Source organism: Colletotrichum paranaense, assembly GCF_030867605.1.
Source record: "Colletotrichum paranaense strain IMI 384185 chromosome Unknown Scaffold_8.1, whole genome shotgun sequence".
In the NCBI taxonomy this organism is placed as follows: domain Eukaryota; kingdom Fungi; phylum Ascomycota; class Sordariomycetes; order Glomerellales; family Glomerellaceae; genus Colletotrichum; species Colletotrichum paranaense.
Window position 1 is genome coordinate 1,844,862 of NW_026848966.1, and position 23,390 is coordinate 1,868,251.

The window sequence follows — 23,390 nt, forward strand, 5'->3', positions numbered from 1 at the left end:
TGCCAACGATAAGACATCCACAGCTTCGAACTCTGCGGTCTGCCCCTCCACCCCGCCCAATCCCTGTCAGACACACAAGGTAGGTTGTCGCGCAGCCCAACCTGGGCCCCTCCTTGCCCCTCGACGAAGCCCAGGTTTTTTTTTTTCTCTCTCTTGGACCGTCAGACCGTCAGAGTGTGTGCCCAACCCAATCGTTCGGCATGAGTCACGTATCTGGCAGTTTTCCCTCTGGCACAGCTAGGTACAGCCTTCTCCTGCATACCTTTTTGGTGACACAGGTGCTCGGGGCCCCTCCTCGTAGCATTTTGGTTTGGGGCCGTGGTCGCCGTCGCCGTCGCCATGGTCCATCCCACCTCAAAACCAAGGCTCCTCCGTGGGGCTGGTCCTTGTCTGCCTTTGGTTTCCGTAGGAATTATCGACCATCGAGGGGCATTGTAAATCCTCCTTGTGTTGCTTATTCTTTCATCGGTCAAGGGGATGCCAACCCAAGCGGGCCCATCCATATCTTCTTCTCTCTCACACACAAATGGTCGGTGCATTAACTCCGAAAAGAAATGTGGCTGATGCGGCTTTCTGACGGGGTGCGGGGTTGAAAAAAATCTGATCTCAGAAAGACAAGAGGCAAAAAAAAAAAAAAAAAAAGTGTACAGACATGGGTGTCCGACAGATCCTGGCCTCAAGGGTGACGTGCAGGTGAAAGGTACCTAAACAACCCGTTCTAAGCGCCTGCGCCGCCCGTCAAGGGACAATTATCCTCATCCTCTCGCGTTCTCCCAGAGCGATATTTCCAGGACAGCTAGGTAGTATCGCGGCTGCATGCATATTTGCCATCGCGTTGGCGTCTCTCTCCCGAAATAAAGTGAGAATCTATCGGGCATCCGACCAGATTTCGCAGCAGCAGCAGCATAAACGGACAACGCGGTGCAGTGACACGTAGGAGGGGGGGCGCCAGGACCAAACAAGACCAAGACGAGTGCGATCGCCCGCCCCAGCCCATGCGCAAGACCCCTCTCTCACACGAAGCGCCGCCGAGCCACAAAGAGAAAGAAAAAAAAAAAACGAGAGCAGAATGAGGGGTATTCCATGCCATGCCCCTCCATGCTTTTTTGCGCTTGCAATAAGAGGGGCTGAACTCCGAGACACAAAAAAATCTAGCGTCACGTGACAAAGCTCTTCCATCCTTCATGAATGATGTTTAAACCAGCCCATATCCCACGGCGGTTTGGCTAAGTTGATGAGCATCTTTGTTACGGCCCCTGCTGGCCATTTTCCAACAATTCCTAATTGGGAACAGAAAAGAGGGCGGTGGCGACGGACGGCGTCGGAAACCGCCGGCCCCACCAGGCCGATGAGCAAGTCACATGACCACCCTCAACGTCATCCGACGAAGACCCGCGGGGCAGGCGACGACACTTCGCCAGCGAGTCGTAAGGTGTTTCGCAGGTTTGAAAGTTGCTCTACTGCGAAGATCACTCCTATCCCATTTCCATTGGACTAACATGACAGGAATTGACTTGGCAAGTTTGGGACCAATCGAGGAACGACAATTTCGACGCAGTCTACCCCAAGCGATACCATTAAGCCCTGATCCTATCGATAACTCCCTACAGAGCTTTGCTAGACATGGAAAATTCTAACTACTACCGGCTTTCTTCGGTTCTCCGAATACGACGGTTTGCCTCTGTCACTCGTATGTTTACTTCATCGAGGGCAAGTTGAAACACGAACGTACCACGTCGACCGATCTCGAGAATTCACGAGATGATACATAACATTATCACGGGGTTTGCATCTTTGGGGTGTTTAGACCCCCGAGTGGCTGCACCCTCTGCTTTCGTTGCGAGAAAGCTTTCCAGGCATGAAGTTATATCGGAAGCAGATAGAGTCGGTATTCCATTTGAGGACATCTATCCCTCACTGACACGCGCAAATGCTGCCGTGGGCTATACTTTCATTCTCTCCAATTTCCGCCACGCTTGCGTAGCAGGATTACCTTGGGATGAGGTCAAATTAGTGGAAGACAGTGGTGGAGAGATTTGACGTCGGAATATGGGATAGAGTGTGGGTGCAAGAGATGGAGGTTTCCAGTTCATAGGGTGGCAGATGAACGATGAAAGGACGTGTTATTTTTTTGGACTTTATCTTCCCCCTCAGCACAGCCAACCGGAATACTTGTGAGAACTCCCAACCAGGCTTTTTACCCTACCCAGAGCCTCTCGCCCAGCTCCTGTTTGGCCTATCCACCATCTTATCAGGACAGGGATTCCTGCGAGTTAGCAAGTGACTACTTCTTCCATCTTCAACCACACCTCAGAAGCTAGATAATCCCACGAGGATTTCAGCAAAACTATTAGCTTATTCAGACATCAAACCGATTTCTCCTGCGGTTTCCAGTATCCGGTGATTACACACAACGCAATCAGGCGTGCTGAGAGTAGCCATTGGAGATCAATTAGCCGGCACAATTGCTCTGACATATAACAGCCAGAGCACTTGTTTACGGATTCTACCTGAGGTCCAATTTATGAGCCCAACCACACCGTTTTTATTCTGTTGCTCTGAATAGTCTCTTTCCCAGTCAAACCGGTACCAGCTGCCTAAGGTCTTGGCATCGAGCACTATCAATCGATTGTATTGTGTTATCCAGGCTAATCAGACTGTTCCATAAGTACAGGGTAATACACCTCATCACAGCTTCATCAGAAAGAAACTTCCGCAGCCGGTATTTGAACCTGCTCAGGGAAGAGGCAGTCTGAGGTGACGGCTCTAGGCTATCTAAAGCCGTACTTGAACCATTGACGGTGTACATGTCGTGTGGGCAAGTACGATGCTTCAAGGGTCCTGTACATTATTATCAGCTCGCTAGTCTAGTCTGCATAGTCATAAACGACTATAGGAGCTTGGTCTACCTTTAAGAGTAACATCGTGAAGCATCCTCTAATAGATAATACAATGTTGCAGTTTGGTAAAGTCGTCAAAACCAACAGGGTCTTTTAAGGAAAGTGCTTCGGAAAGAATGCTTTGATGGCTGCTGCCTCTGGTGTTCTAGCAGAAGCAAGAGGCAGGAGGTCGAAGCAGATGCTTCGTCGTTCCTGACCAGTCACATATCAAGAGTATTGATGGGAAAGCGCCCCTTTTCTTAACGTCACTTCCAGTACTGAATTTGAAACGCTCTGGAAAGACTTGCTGCGTATCCTCTCCCCAGTAAATCCATTTTCACGAAACAACAACAAATCCAACGATGACACGTATTCTACCTGTAAACAACATCACCTCTGCCTACCCGCATCTTCTAATTCCTGAACGGCTTTACATTCAAGCAGCTTGCGTATGATCACTCGATACTTGAGGCTTTTGAACAATTCCTCCCGAAACACACCAAGCAACACTTTATCTCACACAACGCCATGGGGTTCCCCTCGGGTATCGTTGTGGTCCTGAAGCGCGACTGGACTCCCATCAGTCGGATTCGCAAAAGGTACGAATTTGACGGCTCAGGTCGCCTTTTCTTTCCAGAACTCATTGTTCTGCAAAAAGACGCCATTGCCTGGCTTCCAAGACAAGAGTCCTTCCGGAAAGCCGGTGACTATCGCGAATGGGTCTACATCGCACTCTATTATCCGTCTCTACCGGTTCTCTTGGATGCAAATGGAAGCGGGAGTATTCATTGGGATTCCTTGGAGGGCTACGAACACCCGTATGATGAGCGCCTGGTCGAGATTCCTGTCTCCCATCTCAGCGCTGAAGTCTTTATCCTTCGAGATTTCGTGCCTAGAGTGCCTGAATACGATGCTCTAGCTGCCCGATATCCTCCTGGAGAAGTAGGCATCTTCTTGAAGGGCGATATAGCCACGCACGAGGACTTCTCCATGCACCCTCCCATGATTCTCAGGGTCCATGGCGCAGGCTGGACTGTCGATGGACAGAGAAAACACTGTCTTATTCCTTATAGCCTTGTGAGGTATGGGCTGCCACCCGGCCCAAAAAATCGAACCTTTGGCCCAAAACTTTGATCTCACCCCGGAATGTTTGGAACTGGGGACGGCATTAGTTTGCGTCTGTTTTGGTTAGTTGCGCTCTCGGGCTGATGAATCAGATCAGCAAGCTAACGGCGATATAGTCGATAATGACTGAATGTTCTATGGGATGTTCGAGGGGCAAGAGAAGCGAAGTTGTAACAAAACATTCGCAGGCCAGGCAGGAAATTTCTCTTATGGCTTCCGGAGCAGGACGTATCAACAGAATCCCAGGCTTCGAGGGTCCCTCATTCTGTAGTACCAGTTTGAGGTATAGTTACAATTCCCAGGAACTTATGACCAGTGAAACTACACTTCCCTGCAAGACATGATTGAGCCATGTTGTATTATTCTCAGATTTGAATATCAAGGGCGTTTGCAATGTGTTAAAGGCCTGGCCATAGTGTCTCTGTTTCGTAGGACGCTGCTGCTTTTCTCTAGTCTTCTGCGAGTGGCGGTCAAAGGCGACAGCCGGGAGTAGCTTCGACTACGCTCACATCGAAGTCAGTCGAGCCTCACTCAGGGCCCTTGTTGCCTTACATCCAGGCTTCGACTGACCTCGATCGCAAGGCACCACCGAACTTTCCACACGTGACACCCTACCTCCACCACCTTCAATGGAGTACACATAGGAAGAAGCCTTCATAGCCCCCCTCAAACCCATTCCCGTCACCAGCCAGCAGGCGCCCGTCTAGGCCGACGGTTCAGGTCACTAAAGTCGACAATCAATTATACGCCAACCAGCCTACTCGAGAACAGGCTTAGCGAGTACCGGAGTTGGAATCCCAGCATGAGCACCAAGAGATGTAGCCACATCGGTGGTGAACTCTTTTTTTGTGGTCTTTGATAAATCGGCTTTCTTTCATCTGCCAAGACACTCAAGGCAACGTAAGAGACACTGCTTCTCCTCCGTACGAGACTGCCTGTAAGGCAACCGTAGAGCTCCTCCCATAAGTACTAGATCTGAAATCTCCAAAGCTAGATCTGGTTCTAATCTCCCACGCTTCTTTCGGTCATAGTCACTACAGTCATTCGCGAGCGCTCTCGTCTCATATTTAATCCAATACGCTGAAGATATGGTCCCCCGCCGACAGAACTTCCCCTGGATGCGTTCACCAATGCCAACAACACATTGGGGATGTCGTCCTCCTCCTTCGAGCCTCCTCCTGAACAAACTCCTATCGCGAAGCATCCAGGAAGCACCTCGAACATCGCTCCTCGAGTAACAGTTCGGCCCAAGGAAGAATGGACCGAATACAGTGCTAGTTTCGCCTTCCTCGTCCACCCGACCACAAGGCCCTTTCGTAGTCTTGCCGCAGGCACCAAGGCCCCTGTCGCCTTAAGTCAGAAGCCGCGAGGTCTATCTGACAGCTCCCTCATCACCATCCGGCCTATTCAGCAGCCCGAGACTGGCCTCGCCTACATACTCCCCAGGGTCGACGCGAGGGTCGACGTCCCCACCCCATTCCTCCGCATCGGCATTCGAGTTGTCAAGGACTATGGACCAGGTGTTCCGGAGTTTGACAGCATGACGCCCATCATGCTTAAGACTAGCACTAAGACTAGCACCAATACCACTCAGACTGAGAAGGAGTCTTCCAAGGCCGACGATATAGCTGTTTGCGACCACTTTGCCATCGACGTGTCCGATATCAACGTGATCAAGAAGCTTTACCTAGCACCGGTAAATATTCGGGCTATAGGGCTTTTGGTATCGAGCAAGCTATTCCTCGCGACTTTGTCGAGTATGGCTTGCAGATGACCGGTCCTGTTGCTGTCAAGAAATAGTTCAACGCTTGACTGTGCGTCAGTGTTGACATTCTCGGTAAGTGATATTGATTCTTAGACATGGGTAGAGTTTAGTTCTGACATATACTGCTAGATTTGTACCATTGCCTAGTCTGCATTCCGAGACTCAACCAGAGCCAAGACCGAGAGAGAAAGCTGCGCTGGATTGGGGGTAACCAGAAGCCTTTCGGAGTGATCAAGCAGCGTACACGTGGATGATACGGATGGGGAGTAAGATAGATGTCCTTCACTAAAGATTCCCTACTGAATACTACACCGACGAATGTCTGGAATATACATCGTGATGTGGTCTCCGTCAGCTTCGTAATTCTATCAATTTCACCCTATCCTTCACTTTGAACCTTGCCCGCGCGGTCTTTTGAGAAACACTTCAGTATTATCAGTGTTTCAAAAAACTTCAAGCTCCTTCCTCCGCATCCATCTTGCCGGGTAGCAGAAAGGAAACCTCTTTTCTAAACTGTCAACTTTCTGGTTCTCCCACCCACTTCACTCGCCAAGAACAGCAACTGCGAAAGAATCAGTCTGCTTTCCCAATACTTTCGAACAGGTAAATTTGCAGTGTCTTTATTTCGTCACCACAGCCTAACCAGCCTATAGCCGCCTCAAATCGAAGCTGAAAATCGACTGTCACCATGGCTACCGAAAGAGCCGTCGCCGTCCAGCTGACGGAGGACTGGACACTAGAAAAATCATCCCTCGCCTTTCTGTTCCATCCGAGCACTCAGCCCTTTCGAGAACTCAAGAAGGACACCAGGGCTTGGCTTCATATTAGTAAGAAGATCGATGGGCATGATGGCAATGAGTGGGCCATCATCACACCCCTCAAATCGACATCGGAAGGACTCGTCGAGATGTTTCCTGGCGATCATTCCAAAGTCGAGATTCCGTACAAATTTCTTCGAGCCGGACTCCGCGTCATCAAAGATTGGGGATTCAACAATGGCGAATCCGACCAGGCAAGACAGGTGAATCCCACAAAGGCCTTTAGAAAGAACGACATGCTCGTATGCGACGAACTTAGCACCACCCTGACGGGTTTGATCAAGGTCAAAGTAGCCACCCTCAGTGCTCAACATGGCTTCAAAGCAGCACCGCCACTTTACACTATCCAGAGCAGCTATGTGGACTACGGCTATGAGAAGGCCGATAACTGCGTCAACAACCGTCACTTGGGAAAGCGAAGAGCGAGTCAGATGAACTAGAGTCTGCTACATGATGCACCCTGAGCATGGACTTTCTCGTGGAGACCTATACTACTGATGGATTCATATTTCGGGCTGGTTCACGTGATTGCATACTGGAGGCTCCGGCTCTTGCGCCTGGGATTGACATTGGTGGCGAGAGAGTTGAGTGAGCACCGAGGCTTTCCCAGCGGTAGCTACCAACAGGCGAAGCAGGTCAATTGAGAAGGAACAAAGGTTAGTTCCAGCGATCAAGAAAAAGCAACCTTGGGGATTTCAGTCTATAGAAAATACAGAAAATCGCCGGGAGTATCAAAGAAAAACCACAATATGCCTCTCACCCGTGAACGCCAAATCATGTACCCAAATCTACACAGGAAATCATTCCGATCCATCCTTCTCTTTCGATTCCTTATCCCCCTTGGATCCCTTGATCTTGTCCCAAACCTTTCCAAACTTATCCTTGAGCCAATCCCAAACTCCAATCATGGCTTCCTTGCCCTTCTGCATGGCGTCTTCATCGGCTCCATCGCTCTCTTCATCATCTCCTTTCTCGTCATCGTTTGACGCCGGCCCGGAAGGCGTTGGCTGGGGAACGGGGTCCACCTGAATGGACTTATCAGGGGTAGCCGATTGTCCCGCTAGTGGTGTGCTGGCAGAAGCGGGGACCTGGGTGGTGGTGTACGGGGGCACAGGGTCCTCGGGCTCTGGGGGCGTGTCCTCGGACTTGTGAGTACCCATAGTGGTGAGCGGCAGGCGCAGAGTGCCGTTGTTGGGCTCTGGAATAAGACCGACGGAATCGCAAAGGATGTTGTACACGTTGATGTTTTCTACTGACGTTAGTCCGAGCTCATAGTATGACACGACACTTGCGGGTCACACTTACGAAAGTTGTCGATCTGGCTGTTTGGCGGATGCGGGAAAGCCGGTCCGCGGGCGATGAAGATGGCGCGCATGAGGGGATGCTCGTGATCGTATCCATGCAATCCGCGGGGGTTGTAGACCGTACCATCCTTCAGCGCCTTTTCCACATCCATCTCTTCTTTTGTGACAATAGCCCATCCAGCCTTGGGAACGATCCACAGGGGTGCAATACGCTTGTTCTTGGAAAAGTGGTAGCGCTCGGGCATGTTGACGTCGCGGAGGTAGACCTCAAAGTTGGGATTCGTCTTGGACTTCTCGACCAAGCCATCATATAGCCCCTGAAGGTCATCTGGGTTCTTCGGTCGAAGACCGTATAGCGGCCAGCCGTCGGTATGCTCAATCTTGGAGGTGTCAACGAGGTCCTCAAGCTGAAGCAGGCGCGCCGTATCTGTTGTGGCCATGCCGTGATCGGATACGACAATGACGTTGACAATGTTGGTAAGGTTGCGCTGCTCAAGAGCCAGGAAGAGCTGATCCATCATAGCATCGGCCGACTCGATGGAAACCCGGATCTCCGTGCTGTTCGGTCCGTATCTATGGCCGTCCGCGTCGACGTTGGGCACATAGGCAGCGATGAGCTGTGGGCGCATGTCTTCGACCTTGGCAGTCTTGTCTTCCATGCCCGGCTTGTCAAGAAACTCGAGGATCCTGCTGACCTTGTTGTCTAGTACTTCTTTGCCATTGAACTTGTCGAGGAATGTTGGCTCAACACCGAGGATGTGCGCTTCACTGCCCGGCCACATGTGGATCGCGGAACGAATACCCTGCCTCTCGGCTGTCACCCAAAACGGCTCTCCACTCCACCACTTCGCATCGAGACTGCGTGCTGGGTCGGTATAGTAGAACTCGGCCTGCATCTCCGGATCCCAGAAAGTGTTTCCAACGATACCGTGACTCTCGGGGTGAAGGCCAGTCGCCAGCGTGTAGTGATTCGGGAATGTGACGGACGGGAAAGCCGGGAGCATGTACTTTGGCGAAACACCCTCCTTTACGAAAGCGTTCAATCTCGGTGTGATCCCGCGCTGCAGAAAATCGGCGCGGAAGCCGTCAAGACTGATAATGATCGTCGTCGGCGCGAAGAGCGCCGTGCCATTGCTGACGAACTCGGCCTTGTGTGCTGACCTACTGCCGATTGACAACTTCCACGCCACCAGAAACAGGATCGCGAAACCGACGGCAATCATGCTGTGTATGAGCAGCCAACGGCGCCAAGTCCTCCTCTTATCGGTCTTCGCATTGGTCACAATCTTGAGTCTCTGTCGATCGAGTTCGTCGCTATCGTCCCTTTCGCTGCTTTCCCCGGTCGAGCTCCCCTCCTTCATGGCCCCTTCTTCCATCTCGTACATCAGCTCGCCGTCCTCGCCGTGGGTCGCCTTCTCCAGCAGCCGGTCCTTCTTCTGTTTCCTCCTCATACGTCGCTGTTGGCGTCTGTCCTTTTCATCAAGGAGATTTTCGGATGAGCCATCTCTGGATCCGGGCCGTTGGCCGTCTGGGCCTCGACCAAATAGCTTCAGGGGATTCGGGACAGCGAGGCCAGATCCTCGGCGTTGCAGCTCCTTTTTCTTGCGTGTTTCCTCTACAAGATTCTCGATCTCCTCTTCTTCCATAAAGACTAGACTGTCGGCGGCACGCAGCTCGCGGCTGTTCCGCGCACGCAATTGCAATTGGTCATCGTCACTGTCGCTGTCCTGGTCGCTTCGCGTGCTGTGGATGGATGAGGCGTCGTCGTCATACGTATCGGGGGCAAGGAGACTCGTGTTGTCGCGGTCCGCCCGGGACCTTGCGCTGGGACGGCGTATCGACATGGTTTGACGGGAGGTGCCGGAGGGCAAAAGGCGAAGTATAGATCGTTCCTAGGTCATGGACCCGTGATGTTTGTGAGACGTAACCTTTCTTGCTTGAAGTAAACGCCGAGCCGAACAATTCTTCCACTTAATTTCTTTGGATCCCAAAATCGCAACCGGGACTCGAACCCCTGTGACGGACCACCTTGATGGCAACATTAGCTTATCGCAGCGATAGAGTCACGTGGCGCTCCGCTTTGCTGCATCCCCCGTTTTCAGGGTCCATCACTCGGCCTGTCACTGGCCCGTCAGTCTGGAAACGGGGCCGAGCACGGCGTGGCTCCGGTCCGCACGACCCACTTGGTGTACAGGCTAAAATGAGCTCTATTCCCGGGGTTCTCCTCGAACTCGCGGCCAATCTTGGGCACCTTAGTCTATGACTTCTGTCCATCTGCCTCTCTTACCTGAGCGTGCCTTTCGACGTAGTGAGCATCGCCTACTAGGCACGATCTCTACATACCTTATAGCATCACTGGCGTAAATTTGTACCCAGAGCACTTGGCTCTCACTGTTGACTTCGTTCCTCGCCTTCGGGCCTCTCTGCTAGCATAAGAAAGCCAATACTAGTTCGACGGCAGAAGCCGCTGCTTCGTCAAGTCTGTCACGGCTGGAATATGCGCTAGTCTATTCTCTGCATTCAATAAACCAGCTCTGTGATCCCCAGGTTAAGACCGCAGAGGGCATCTACCACCTCTTGGGGTCGGCACAGCTGGGACGTGCCCCCCATTCGCATCGGGCGGTAGCTCGAAGTCGTGTGGCTGGAGAGCTGAGAAAGTGGGATACCTACACAATAGGTACTAGGTTGTTGCTCAATACCTTACCTCTCTTTTTAGCGTTCCTATCACTGCTACTGCTATTACTACTATTTTAAGTTCATGTTGTCTCCATACTCATTGAGAACTACGCTTTTCAAAGCGTAGTACGATGATCGTAACTATCGTAGTAGTTTTGAGCAAGCTGACAGCCAAGAGGCGCATTAACCAGCATTCTAGTTTGTCAACCGCTTACTTAGCCATCCCATACTCGACAATATCGGCATCCTTGCGCGCTGCGTGAATAGTGGCAGATGGCGTCACATTCCTCTTACTAGTATCGTGTCGGGAAAAGAATCGAGGTCAGAAACACGTCTCAGTGTAGGCATTGGAGCTCGTCTCCAAGGTCTTCCTCGGAAAGCCTATCGTGAATGATGGTAGTTGGTAACACAATCAGCCCTCAGCTGGAAATACGACCTCAGATTGTGTCTCCTGTTGCGCCCAGACCGCCGATAGTCCATGGTCAGAGGCCTCAGCACGAAAAGGCATGGTTGCTGTTCGTGACACAAGCCGGCGCCACCATGGAAAACGCGGAAGCTGCGCTCACACTGATTGGCGGCCTTGACAAAACAAGCAATTTTTATAAGCTTACCCTCTCCTTTCTGTCTCATCACCCTCGTCTCGTGATCCCCCAGGTTCTGCAGACGTGAATCAGAGGGAAATAGATGTAGTCGGAGGGCCCTGTCAAGGTCTCCGAGGTTCCCCCTGAATAGTCGTGGTGGTACTCTACTATTGACTCCGGTGTAAAGGAGGTCTAGGGGTTCATCGTATCGAGTCTCTCACTGGTGATCTTCAAAAGGATCAAAAGTCTCAATGGAATTTCAGCTATTGCATCCTAGGCAGTCAGCCAATGAATGTTCTAAATACACAGTACGCCGCTAGCCTATCAACCTCTTGGAGAACTTTCGTTACCTTTGGGAACTGGTTCTCAAGCTTTGCCGACATGCTCCGGCGACATGTATCGATTTCCCTCCTTGAACACCAGCGTCGTTTTTCGGACGCCTTCTTGGAGCCGCGATGACGGGAGCCCGAAGAGTAAATCGAGCCCAATGATCGGCTGGGAACCCCATAACGAGGTCTTTCGGCGCTTCTCTGACGATGCGACAGAAGACGAGGGAGGAGCTGATCGCATGACATTCGCGTAAGTTTGCTCCGAGGAGGCGGCTATGTGTTGGAAACTCGGGCTCTTCCGTTGAAAGAACTGCATTGTTGTCAGCGGTTTGGCAAGGAGTACTGGCTGAGAGACATCACAGAAAAGCCGAGATAGCGTACAGAAACGCCGTAAATTCACTTCAATCTCATCTCAATAAGGATGAAGTTGCCGCAGTTCTATCCCAGAGTACCGTTAGCAAGCAGAGTGACCCCAAAGCAGATCTTCATCGGATTGCTTGGGACATACAACGGACTAGAGAGGCGAAGCTAGGGGAGGGAAAGACGGAGAAACTTATCGAGTGCTTGGATCATTACCAGGGAGTCTTTGATATTCTGTCACAAGCAGAGTTCTCAGGTCTGCCGTTGATCTGGGGCGGTCTGAAGTTTGTACTACTGGTAGGAGATCACCACTTTCTGCAGATGACATCTGTTCACCGGAAAAATAGGTGACGAAGAACAACTCAAACGTTCTCTCCAAAGTCATCGATGTGATGATTGACATTGGGCGGGACCTGGAAAGGATACGAGGGTACATTGCACTGTACCCGACTCCGCGAATGCTTGAGTTCTCGTCCGAACTGTATGCGGCGATCGTTGAGTTTCTGGACAAGGTCATAAGAGATGCGAAGAATGCAGAGAAAAGTACTCTCAGTTAGTTGTCAAGCTAAGTACTTTAGATGACTTTCCAACTACTTACCAAAGTACAGAGCGCGCGATGACGACCTTTTTACAACCCTTTGAGATCAGATATGGAGAACTAGTGGCGAAGATGAAGAAGACACAACGAGACATCCGCGAGGACGCAGAGCTATGTTTCCATATCAGGCAGGCAATGGTAAACCACGCCATAGATAGATACCGGACTGTACTGCCGCTTCAAAGGCATACGATGCGCCAGGCTTTCAAATGTACGTAAGGTGACGTTGTGGGAACGGAGATATCCTGCTAACTTGTCCTAGCCGTCGCCGAAAACCCTACAGCAGAACTCTTCCAAGCGATACGGAAGAATCTGTTCAAGAATTTCGAAGTCCAAGCCGGATTCCACCAGGAGCTGCAAGCCACATACGAGGTCACCACGTCAAAAGCGTGGATCGAATGGTTCAGCATGGAGCAGAAATATGTTCCGTCGGGATATTCCCATGAGACAAAAGTTATACAGGCAGAGTGCGACGCTCCGGATCCGCAGCACGCATTGGTTTGGAAGAAGCAGCAGCGCAAGTTTGCGTCGCACGTCCCTTCGGCGTATTTGATCTGGACGCGCGGGATGACAGCACAGTCAGCGATAGCGTCACTCGTGGACCAGATCCTCGTCCAGAAGACAGAGGTCATGATTGACGCTGGGATCGACTTGGACCAGTTCAAGGAGGCTAACAACAGTGTGGCGTCCCTCTGGAACTTCTTTTCTTACCTTACAAGGGTTCTCGAAGGTTGCATGATTTACATCACCATCGGATCCGTCGGGAAGCAGGAGTTTGCCATTGTCGGTAAATTTGTACGGATGGCGAAGATTTGGAAGGGGCCGCCTGTCAATGTGACGCTCATCCATCCTTTCAATGACAACTTTGCAAGAACGGATGATGTCGTAAATCTCGATGACAAGTACGATGTTCACCCGCGACTCACGACAACGGACGCGATGCACCACGTGCTGCTACTGGAAATAAATCCTGAGCGGAAGATTTCGGACACTATCCGGAGCCTTCTGTGGGAGACCGTCTGGCGGGAAGTACGATACGCCGTCATTGGTATTGCTCTCACGCAAGTCATAGAAAAGATACACGACGCGGCGAAAAGAGCCGCCCGAGAAGCGCCGGTCAGAAGTCAGTCGTTCTTTTCAGAGACTGAAATCGAACGATGGGTCACTGTGGTCGGAAAGTGGACAGCGGCCACCTGGTCGATGAACTGCATGCGAGAGCAGATCCAGCGGCACATTGACATTGTCGACATTCATCTCCCTCCCGAAAGGAAAAAGCGGCTCGAGGGCAAGTTGTCTTTGCTGGTATTTGAGCAAGACGAGGAGCTTGGCTCGCAACTAACGTTTGCGCAGCGGGAGGCAATATGGGTCGATGTGCAAGAAGCCATAAAGCCAGGGACGGCTGAGATGTTTTGTGAGAATGTAGAGAAACTAACGTCTGCGATGCTTGAAGACTATCGCAATGAAGGCTCGGGAGGAAAGGAAAGCGCGAAAGGCTTGTCTTTCCCTTTCGTCGATGTATACTTTGGTAAGGGCGGGCGGTGGAAGGATTCGTTTTCTGGAAATCAGGAGTTGGTCGCTGATGGAATGACGAATGCCATTGAAATCGGATTTGTCGGTTTGATCAAAGCGCTGGCGTTGCAAGAGACGGAAGAGTAGAATGGTCTTTGTGTTGACATCCAAAACTCTTGAGTATCTATGGAGAAACCGCAACTTAATGAGGTCATCAATGATATGCTTTCCCATAGCCATCTAGCACCAGGCATAATACTCATTATCCTCCCACACGACCTCACCCTCGCCCTTCCACCGCAGGCTGGGAATGCTGCCATCGAGTCTCTCGTCAAAGACGACCCGCACGGCACCCTCAGTCCTGTCACTCACCCTCTTGGCTGAAGCCGAGACGCCCTCATCAGGGTTCCAGACCAGCACCTTGGCGAGCCCCCATTCGGCGGCCTCAATCACCGCAGCCTGCAGCAGCGCGGTCACGTCGGCCTCCGGGTCGCCAGCCACGCGGAGGACCTTGAGCTTCTTCTCGCGGAAGTCGTGGTCCCAATACACCCACGCCTTACCGTCAACGGTAGCCGCCCCGCGGTGCGTAATCTCGCGACCGGCGAGCTGCTTGGCCATGAAGCCATCTCGCGTAAAGTGCCAGAGCATCTGGTGGGCCGAGGGCGCGAAGGCGACGTGCGTCTTTCCGTCCTCCGGAAGGTTCGCAAGCTTCTTCTTTAGGAGCTCGACGTCCTTTTCGCAGTAGGCGGGGACATCGCTTTCCTCGAGGTATCGCACACCGTCGGGCTTGCGTAGGACTGAAGCATCGTCCGGGATGAGGGAGACTTGGAGTGACGGGTAGACGGCCCAGCCGAGGCGGGCGTAGTACGTGAGACCAATGTCGCTGTAGAGCGCGCTGGCTTTGGAGTCGGCGTCCATGGCTTCCTTTAGGCTGTTCAGTAGCCGCGTTGCCATGCCGTGGCTGCGGTAGGTCGGGTTAGTGTAAACGGAGGCGATGGCGTAGGCCTTTTCCTCACGGGGGGTCGAAGAGGAGGCATCGCGGACAAGGAGGGTCTTCGCGGTTGCTTCGCAGGATGAGATGATGTGTTCGGGGTCGGCCGGGTTGAAGAGGACGTAGTAGTTGCACTGAGATGAAAGGGCCGTCTTAGAGAGCGCGACTTCGCGGGCCATGTAGTTCTCAAGGGACATTGGAGGGGCCCATGAGACGCCGTTGAGGCGCCATGCGGCCTCACGCTGGGCGGGTGTTGAGGAGGCGAACTTGATTTCCTTTTCGGACCCGTGTTGGGTTACAATGAGGTCGGCCATGTTAGGCCGCGCAGGTGAAAGTGATTGAGTGACAATGAAGGATAAGTTTGTAGATGAAATTAAGGCTGTTTCTCGGGTGGTGAGATGAGATGGCAGTAGTGAGTGGCTCGGTGACTTGTGTTTCAGCTAGGACACCAACACTCAAACTTTCTGAGTACGGCCGAGAACTGGACTTCTGAGTCCTTATGAGAAGTGTGACAAATGGCTATCTGAAGTAATAGAAGCAAGTGAAGCTGAAAAAGACTCGACTTGACGTGGGGGGCCTCATAGCAGATTCGCGGGGCTGAGTGGGACATCCCACAGCGGGGTTAACAAGTACCCAGGTCTGGTTAGAGCCACGCCCTACCACTGCGGGAAATCCTAGTCACAACGGCCACAACCAGCCAAAAGGCGTACATGTCAGTTTGGCTGGTTTACCTCTCGTTCATTTATGTTGAATAATGACCTGGCTCAAGTACAGCGATAGCCTCAGTGTAACCTCGGAAAGGGAAGTTCAAAGTGTATCGAAGGCATGTGAAGAAACTGTTTGACACCGAAAGCCTCCAGGTGATTACAACTGAAGCCGATTTTCTGTAAGGCCTGCTCAGTTGAGCTCTCATCTCTCAGCGAAATATTGCCCCTCCGACCAGGCATATAGCATCGTGAGAATCGTCTTATTACAATTAGGCGCTTTCATCTCTCCAAGTGGTAAGCTCTCAAAGTCTACCACTTGGAGGCATAGGCCCGCTAGCCAGATACAGGCTCGGTTCGACGTTTGTATTGTTTGAGTGAATGCCGCCAACAGTTCATTCGTACCCAAAGGCAACGGGAATGGTCTCAAACAGGAACTCATCACTTGACAAAAGGAAGAAGAAAAAAGGCATGCATGGTTCTAGCGATTGTGAATTTGAGGCCACCTCCGATGTCGCTCCGGCCCGCGGATTTGGGCCGGAGCCGGAGTGGGGCTGCACGGCATCGCGGACTAAGGCTCATGTAACCGAACTCAGATGTATCCGTGATTATGAGGTTCCAAGTGAAGAACGGAAAGAAGCGCAGCAAGTAGCAGAAGTTGAATTCGACTAGCCTCACACCAGACCACGCCTCATTCTCAGGTTTGAATTCTGCTTGATGTACTCACAGCCAGGCTCGCTAAAGAAACCTTCAATCCATCAACACTACAGCCCGTTCCGCACACTTCCTTTTCGCACCATTTTGTCGGGACTGGTCCTCCAGGCTAAAAACGCTGTTCAACCTGTCACACAAAGTTGAGACGCGCAGAACAACTACGCATTTCCAAATCTTGAACGGACAATCATATCCTTGTTAGGTGTCGTTCGATAAGGGACTCGCGATTCGGCGGGAAGGTCTCTGGTTTTGGGGTCGCGGAAACTGTACCAAGACTGACGCATGAAAAGGCTACGACACAATGTTTCAGTCAAAGATTGGGGGTATAGAGATGTAGATTGTCACTTACGCTTGGCCTGGGGTGAAAGATAGGTTCTTATCACTGCATTCACCATCAGCATCACCGTTTCATCACGTGCGCAGGAAGATTCAACTCACCACGACGAGTAAGCCATATAATTCCAAACCAGATCCTCGCCCGGGAACTCAGGGCACGTGTCCTTGGCCTTACACGCGTAGTTCTCGTGCCGCGACTGCGGCGTGTCCGGGATGTAGTCGCCGTTGGGGATCTTGCAGGAGCCCTGGAACGGGTGGTAGAGCCCCAGCCAGTGTCCCGTTTCGTGAATCACGGCCTTTGTAAACAGAGTGCCGTCAAGAGCGCTGTGGCCGATGACGACGGCGTCTCCATCGAACCACGTCCCTGTTGCTCCCACGATACCGAAAGGATTTGTCAATAAGTCGGGAAAGGCGGCGTATCCAAGGAGGCCTGTATCCAATTTTGGCACAATGTACAGGTTCAACGTTTCAGGTCCACCGATGCGAAGCGCTCTCTGCATTTCCCGGGTCTTGTCATGCCGGTGCTCCATGTGGTTCATGTTGGCGTATGTGTCGTTGGCGACCTCGTATGTCTCGATCGGGCCGAAGGTGATGCCGTGCTTGGCGTAGCCTTCGTTGAGAGTGGTCCCAATATGACGGATTTCGATTTTCTAGATAAATAATCCAAGTCAGTATATTCGTTCGCAGGAAGACTTGAAGTCGTGGGGTTTTCCTCTCATGAGAAGGTGGTGGGATAGTTACATATTTGACCGAACTTCGCTGTTCTTCCGTTCCGACCAGAAAGACATTGATAGGTATGTGAATCGAGGCTTGTTCAGTGTTCAAGGAGCGCTTAGAGAATGCCTCAAGAGCGGCCAAGTCATCCTCTCTTCCTATCGCATGAACCTTCTCATCCTGGCCGCACCAGTTGAGGGGGTCCCTTGCATTATCCAGAGAAGGACGTTGAGATGCTTGGGCAAGTGCGACGCTGAAAAGCGATGCCATGCACAACATAGGGAGAAGAATGGTCCGGCAGATCATGATGGGCGTGACTAGAAGTTTAGGACGACTGATCAGACATTCAAGCGATTGTTGAAGGGATTGACCTGCGTTTTGCCAAAGGCACTGAGTAAATGACAACCAGGACTGTGTGCTGCAACTCAAAACTTTTACATTTCGTGACCCTCATAGGGTTTGAATGAATAAACAGGATCTGTTTTCTGATTTTGTAGAAGTCTAAACTACCATGGAAAACAAGTTGCAGTCGCAAAGGTTACGAGGCGTTGCGTGAAAACTCTGGCCTTGGAGGCTCAGGCCAAACCAACCCTTGTGGTCTTTCCGACTCAAAAACTTTATTCCAGGCTGACTTTCATCTCCCAGGGTCATATTGTTCATCAAGAGCCGCAATGTTTGGTTACACTCAGCTCAACCCTGTCCTCCGCGGCTTCGAAAGTGTAAGAGACAGAATGAGGCAATATTAAGCCGACTCGCCCCCAAACCAACGTGTACTCTCCCAGCTGCATCGAGTTGGATGTCGGATTATGATTAAAGAGTGTATGTGTTTGAAGGAGCACTAAGTCGCGGTGCAGGATCAATGCATGGTCGTACTATTGGCCAAATGAACCTGGTAACAGCGCAAGTGCGGCTGGTCATCTGATGGAAACCACCAGGCTTGGCAAGAACGTGTATGCATATGGTCCGATGTAAGACTGCAGCCATGCGCCCGTTACGGGTATGAGCGCTCGAGTGATTTGCAGTAGTCGTGGTAATAGGGTAGAAGGATCAGCAGGAGGCTGACGCTAGCCCAGAGCTCCAAAGTTCCATGTGACGCGGTAGAGCGCGAATTGTCTGACCAATTGAGTCTTTTGTATCTGCAAAAATAACTCAAGCTTTCTTCAAAAGACGCTTGAGTAGATTCTTGCTCGACGATGATGAACCTGTAGAAGTCTACGTTAGAGAACTAGGTCCTGAGTTATCGAAGCCAGACATTCCTGATCAGAGTAACCGGTAGGCCATATGAGGCCGAAGGTAATGAGATAGGAGACTCGAAGAAGAGTAGACTGCAATAAGTGAGACAACTTACCAGAGATGTCACCGTTGGCTTCGTTCTTCTCCTTGGACATCACAGGAACGCCGTCCTTGTCGACGAGCGTTGACTCTGAGGACATGGCGCCGACAGTTGCTCGCGGTGCCGGTGCAGGCTGGCGAGGCCTACGAGGCATGGCAGAAGCCTGCATGTGAGGGATCACAAAAGCTGATTCGTAGAAGGAGCCAGACATCGTGCTGCTGTTGTTCTTGTTGTCGCTTGTCTTGCTGTTGTCTGTCTTGTCCCGGAGGATGGCCTTGAGGTATTGCTGAGATTCGATGGAACTCATGTGGAGGAAGGGGAGTAGTAGTAGTAGTAGAACGGCGAGGTCGTTGACTTGGTGGTTCTTTGAGGTATCGTCAATGGATTTGTAATGTACTCAATGTCGTGCTTGATTTGCTTGCTAATATACGGTTTAGATCTAAGACCCCGGGAAGGAGGTCGTGGGCCGCGTCTTTTATACATCACGAGCCTGATGTTGATTTCCAATGCAAACGCGGCTTCGGCAAGGCCAGTCCCCATTTGACTCACTCAATGGCACGAATGCACGTCCAATGTACATGGCATCATGTCAAAGGGCGCGGTTTGTGAGTCGTAGGTCAAAAATGTTCACATTGGTACAAGTCTTGTCAGTGCTAGTGTCTGTTTTCGACGGGGGGTCAGACGGGGGGATCGTTGCCGAAGTGGAGGTGCCCGCCGGCTTTCCGACCTAGGAGGGAGATTCCTAAAACCAATCACGCCTCGTTCCCAATCCTCGGGGCTGAAAGTTGCATCGTTCGGTTGGTGAGGCCCTTGGCGGAGAGGCTTGCACGGCCAGTCGTTTTGGGCTAGACCTGCACGACCAGTCACTTTCAACTTCAGGTTTTGTTCGTTGTTCGGTCAGTCAAGTCGGGCTAGAGGGTGGAGGTCTTGAAGGAGTCAAAAGATGAGATTTTAGTCATCGTGCGACGGCTTGAGGAGGTGGGGACGAACGGGCTGAGAGGTTCCACTTCCGAAGCCGAGTCCAACCGCCCGTGCTCACGAAGCCGAAGCCGAGACTTCACATCACCAACTTCATGCGGTCAACAGTCGAGCCGATGCCGTGTTGTTGATGAGAATTTCCAATTCACTTCCCGAAGTTTCTCTTACGAAACATTCAACCTTGTAATACGGGTACATTGCGGGCTTTCGATCGGATCGCTTGAGTAAAGGAAAAGAATTCTTGTCTTTCCCCAGATGGATTCAACGCAAACACCACCCCGGCTCTTACTCCGAAAGAACGGGCGGCCGCAGGCTTGTGAGCCGTGCCGAAAACGCAAAGTAGCCTGCGATCACGCGCAACCAATATGCAACAGATGCAGAAAGTCGAAGCGTCCCGGGGAGGTGTGCGAGTACATCCTCGGTGACAATCCAGCAACATCAAACGAAACTCCAAGGCAGGCCCGGCCGAGAGAGCAACGTCGTGCTTCCAGAGCGCCGTCTATTCCCCTGACTTCGAACTTTCAGCCCACCGTCATACCGATATCGCAATTAAGTCCAAGACCAACGGCGGTATCGCGGACGGCATCAACGGCAACAGCAACAACCTCGCCCGCGAGATCCACGACCCAGCACCGCCCCTCGATCCCTCCAAGTCTACCCACCAGCCCGGACTCGGCCGGCACGGCAGCCACTCCGGCCGTCACGCCGGCCGTCCTCGGCATCGGCTACCTCGGCTTCACCTCCTTTTGCGGCATCTACGAAGAGACTCGCTCAAGTCTAAAGCAGCTCCAGCCGTCCAGCGCGGCGCCCATCGGAGAGATCGGGACTACCGCCTACTGCGGGCTCGAGTGTTCTCCACCCCTGACGGCTCAGGCGCTCGAAACATGTCTGACTATCCTACGCCACGTCCCGGACCGCGAGACGGGGCTCAAGCTGTTCGACAGCCACTTGAGCCCGAGCGACGGGTGGATCCGCCTAGCGGCAAAACACATGATGATATCGCTGTACAACACGTTTCCGCAGTACTTTCCCGCCGGCGAACACGGCCGACGGCCAGATGATGCCCAGCTCACTGCGCTTGCACGTACTATCTGCGGAAACACCGCAAAGTGCTTATCTGACGAGGAGTCCGACCCGGCCAGGTGGATGGCGCAGTTCACCGGCACCAATTTGCGATGGGAGTCACTGGGCGTGATGTTTGTGTACTTGGAGCTGGCGGCTCGTTATCTCGGACCGTACCGGCCGGACGTCGGCTCCCGATTTCAGTGCGTGGATGAGGGGACGAAGGTGGTCATGCAGTATCGGTACTGTCTTGGTGCTTGTATAGAGTTGACCAAGGCTGCCGGTAGTGGGGGAAACACATTGCTCCTCTTCATGTGTTCGAAGCGCACCATCATCGAGTCGCTCTTCTCGGGCGATGCTAGTAAGTCGCTTCTTTCACGTCTTTACTTTAACCCTCGAAGGCTGTTTGAATCCCTACCAATGGTGTAAACAGTGATCTTAATCTTTGCAGGAATGCCTACTAAAGCTTAGTCGTAGGCTTCGCTTGCTGGCAACTCCACGCAGAGACAGTAGCCCTATCAACATTCCTCGGCTTCCACGACGAAGTCGCAGCGGCGCCGGGGGCAGGCTACAAACCAACCGTCTGCTCCGAGATCAAGCGCAAACTCTTCTCCTACGTCTTCTATGTAGACAAGGTCCTGGCCTCATTCGCCGGCCGACCACCCCTCATCAGCCGCCGATACGCGCGCACACCACCGCCTCTGGACCTAAAGGACGACCACCTCCTCTCCGACGAGGCCTCGCTGGCGCGCCATGTCGCCGCACTCGATGAAAACGGATGGAACACCAAGGGCGAACTCTACTCTGCCACCATCGTCCGGGCCCGCGTGATGCTGGCACATATCCGGGACGAAATATTCGAGATCGCGCTCGGACAGGGTTCCGTGACGCTGGTTGAGACGTTGTTGTGAGTGATGATTGTGGCAGTTGTCACTTACACCTATCTACGTGAAATACATGATTACGTTGCTAATACTCATCCTCCAGAGAAATCAAAGAAAGACAACTTCGGACTGTTGCTGGGTTCCCCGATATCATGACCCTGAGAGAAGAAGACGTGCAGAACAGGAAACTCGACATCTCGTTACTGTACACCCGACTCATCATGAAGCTGGAACACCTCCAAAACATGTTCTTCATCGAGCGGCTACTCGCGAAAAGAGGCCACGATGACGGCGCATTGCTGTCTGTCAGCTTTGAAATGGTTTCCAAGACCCTCATGTTCTGGACAAACATGGATCGTCTATCTTGCATGAACGGTGACTTTGAATGGCTCGTACGTGTCGAACCCCCCCCGGAACACCCTTCCTCTTCCAACACCTCTTGCACTTGGGAACAAACACGACGAACACTTACACATTCAACTAGGTAATGGCCTACGCGGCTCCCGGAGGCGGCATCCTATGCATGGAACTCCTTAAACCCACCCTCCAAGGCGGCCACCACCCGCAGAACCCCCAAGTCTCCCGCTCGAGCATTATCCAGAAGCTGAGCCTCCTCGTCGGCTTCCTCGACTGGGTCAGCCCCACGGCGCCCAACGGCGACCTCTGCGCCGACTGCAAGGTCATCATCCAGCGCGTCCTCGACCAGGCGCTCAACAGCCCCGCGGCGTCGGCCTCGTCCGCCGTCGACGGCGGGTTGCCCGCCGGGGTAATGCTGGATGTCCCCATGGACTGGGATTTCTCTACGCAGCTTGATTTCAACTTTGATTTGCTTGATACGTTTGATTGGTTGCGTCCTGAGGTGTCTTCGAGTCAACAGTCATCGTAGTGGCTGCTTGGGGGTGGAAGTGTTCGTGTTAGCTGTTGGTTCTTGCATTCTGTTTTCCTCTTTCCACGTCTATACCCCGGGATTTCACATTCTTGCTATTATGGCATCAACTATTAGATGGCGTCGGAATTTCTGTCTCCAGTCTTTCTCTAATTCTACCTTACTTGATGTCATTCATAGACAGATTCAAGGGAAATAGGGTTAGCTCAATGCTACACAACTCAGTGTTCTCCTTCAGGAAAGGACGTAAATATATATTGCCGCCGTCTCGAAGTTGAAGGGATAGAGTGCATAAAGTAAAATGACTGCCATAATCGGCCTTGGGGTTTTCATATCTCCGTCAAACCTACTTCCTCGACAACTACGGGTCCACCTTCTCAATGCGCAACTGTTCAAACACCATACTGCTTCGAGATATGCTATGAGTTTGAAATGTCTCCCAATCAGCAGAGACATAGATCGTGGCCAAGCCAGGGGCTGCTGGTCAAGTCACCTTACGGTTGAGGCACCACTTCTTACGGGTCTATCAACTGTGCGTTGATAAAAGGATGAGCCATTGATGTAGTATGGCACAACGGCGAAGACCTTTGCTTGGAGCACCTGCATCTAGGGAAAGGTTTGATATGTTGAGCGATCATGCTACCACTCGAAAAGATAACGCTCTCATGTAGCACGAATGCCGTCGTCGGGCCAGAGCAATAACCCCCGTGATCGCGGTCCAAGCAATCATGGACTAGATCCCCAACATACGCGAGGAATCGCGAATTAGCTTCCCGTCTACACTGACGGATTCTACGTGAGACCTGTAACAGCCACGACAGGCCGGTACCACAGGGCCATCACA

General features: G+C 52.1%; 11 protein-coding genes across 11 annotated transcripts; 6 read left to right on the forward strand and 5 right to left on the reverse strand.

Moving 5' to 3' along the window:
- Window positions 1–200: 200 nt before the first annotated feature.
- CPAR01_10448 (uncharacterized protein) lies at window positions 201–708 on the forward strand (the record flags this gene model as incomplete). The annotated part of the gene is made up of 2 exons (XM_060494709.1): window positions 201–405; window positions 668–708. The coding sequence occupies 2 exons, from the start codon at window positions 201–203 to the stop codon at window positions 706–708; spliced, it is 246 nt and encodes an 81-aa protein (XP_060346891.1).
- A 47-nt stretch (window positions 709–755) lies between these two features.
- CPAR01_10449 (uncharacterized protein) lies at window positions 756–878 on the reverse strand (the record flags this gene model as incomplete). Its single annotated transcript, XM_060494710.1, has 1 exon — window positions 756–878. The coding sequence occupies one exon, from the start codon at window positions 876–878 to the stop codon at window positions 756–758; it is 123 nt and encodes a 40-aa protein (XP_060346892.1).
- A 2,529-nt stretch (window positions 879–3,407) lies between these two features.
- On the forward strand, window positions 3,408–4,664 carry CPAR01_10450 (uncharacterized protein; the record flags this gene model as incomplete). Its single annotated transcript, XM_060494711.1, has 3 exons — window positions 3,408–3,893; window positions 3,953–3,961; window positions 4,458–4,664. 3 exons carry the CDS (start codon window positions 3,408–3,410, stop codon window positions 4,662–4,664), a joined length of 702 nt encoding a protein of 233 aa, XP_060346893.1.
- A 490-nt stretch (window positions 4,665–5,154) lies between these two features.
- CPAR01_10451 (uncharacterized protein) lies at window positions 5,155–5,778 on the forward strand (the record flags this gene model as incomplete). Its single annotated transcript, XM_060494712.1, has 1 exon — window positions 5,155–5,778. One exon carries the CDS (start codon window positions 5,155–5,157, stop codon window positions 5,776–5,778), a length of 624 nt encoding a protein of 207 aa, XP_060346894.1.
- Window positions 5,779–6,457: 679 nt separating this feature from the next.
- On the forward strand, window positions 6,458–7,027 carry CPAR01_10452 (uncharacterized protein; the record flags this gene model as incomplete). Its single annotated transcript, XM_060494713.1, has 1 exon — window positions 6,458–7,027. One exon carries the CDS (start codon window positions 6,458–6,460, stop codon window positions 7,025–7,027), a length of 570 nt encoding a protein of 189 aa, XP_060346895.1.
- A 360-nt stretch (window positions 7,028–7,387) lies between these two features.
- On the reverse strand, window positions 7,388–9,735 carry CPAR01_10453 (type I phosphodiesterase/nucleotide pyrophosphatase; the record flags this gene model as incomplete). The annotated part of the gene is made up of 2 exons (XM_060494714.1): window positions 7,388–7,836; window positions 7,893–9,735. 2 exons carry the CDS (start codon window positions 9,733–9,735, stop codon window positions 7,388–7,390), a joined length of 2,292 nt encoding a protein of 763 aa, XP_060346896.1.
- A 1,900-nt stretch (window positions 9,736–11,635) lies between these two features.
- CPAR01_10454 (uncharacterized protein) lies at window positions 11,636–14,091 on the forward strand (the record flags this gene model as incomplete). Its single annotated transcript, XM_060494715.1, has 5 exons — window positions 11,636–11,727; window positions 11,840–12,134; window positions 12,185–12,389; window positions 12,446–12,646; window positions 12,698–14,091. The coding sequence occupies 5 exons, from the start codon at window positions 11,636–11,638 to the stop codon at window positions 14,089–14,091; spliced, it is 2,187 nt and encodes a 728-aa protein (XP_060346897.1).
- A 93-nt stretch (window positions 14,092–14,184) lies between these two features.
- On the reverse strand, window positions 14,185–15,249 carry CPAR01_10455 (uncharacterized protein; the record flags this gene model as incomplete). The annotated part of the gene is made up of 1 exon (XM_060494716.1): window positions 14,185–15,249. The coding sequence occupies one exon, from the start codon at window positions 15,247–15,249 to the stop codon at window positions 14,185–14,187; it is 1,065 nt and encodes a 354-aa protein (XP_060346898.1).
- A 1,262-nt stretch (window positions 15,250–16,511) lies between these two features.
- On the reverse strand, window positions 16,512–17,709 carry CPAR01_10456 (metalloprotease 1; the record flags this gene model as incomplete). Its single annotated transcript, XM_060494717.1, has 4 exons — window positions 16,512–16,644; window positions 16,703–16,735; window positions 16,792–17,339; window positions 17,431–17,709. The coding sequence occupies 4 exons, from the start codon at window positions 17,707–17,709 to the stop codon at window positions 16,512–16,514; spliced, it is 993 nt and encodes a 330-aa protein (XP_060346899.1).
- Window positions 17,710–18,552: 843 nt separating this feature from the next.
- CPAR01_10457 (uncharacterized protein) lies at window positions 18,553–19,043 on the reverse strand (the record flags this gene model as incomplete). The annotated part of the gene is made up of 2 exons (XM_060494718.1): window positions 18,553–18,605; window positions 18,752–19,043. The coding sequence occupies 2 exons, from the start codon at window positions 19,041–19,043 to the stop codon at window positions 18,553–18,555; spliced, it is 345 nt and encodes a 114-aa protein (XP_060346900.1).
- Window positions 19,044–19,969: 926 nt separating this feature from the next.
- Window positions 19,970–22,546, forward strand: CPAR01_10458 (fungal specific transcription factor domain-containing protein; the record flags this gene model as incomplete). Its single annotated transcript, XM_060494719.1, has 4 exons — window positions 19,970–21,137; window positions 21,248–21,683; window positions 21,764–22,052; window positions 22,145–22,546. The coding sequence occupies 4 exons, from the start codon at window positions 19,970–19,972 to the stop codon at window positions 22,544–22,546; spliced, it is 2,295 nt and encodes a 764-aa protein (XP_060346901.1).
- Between the last annotated feature and the right edge of the window lie 844 nt (window positions 22,547–23,390).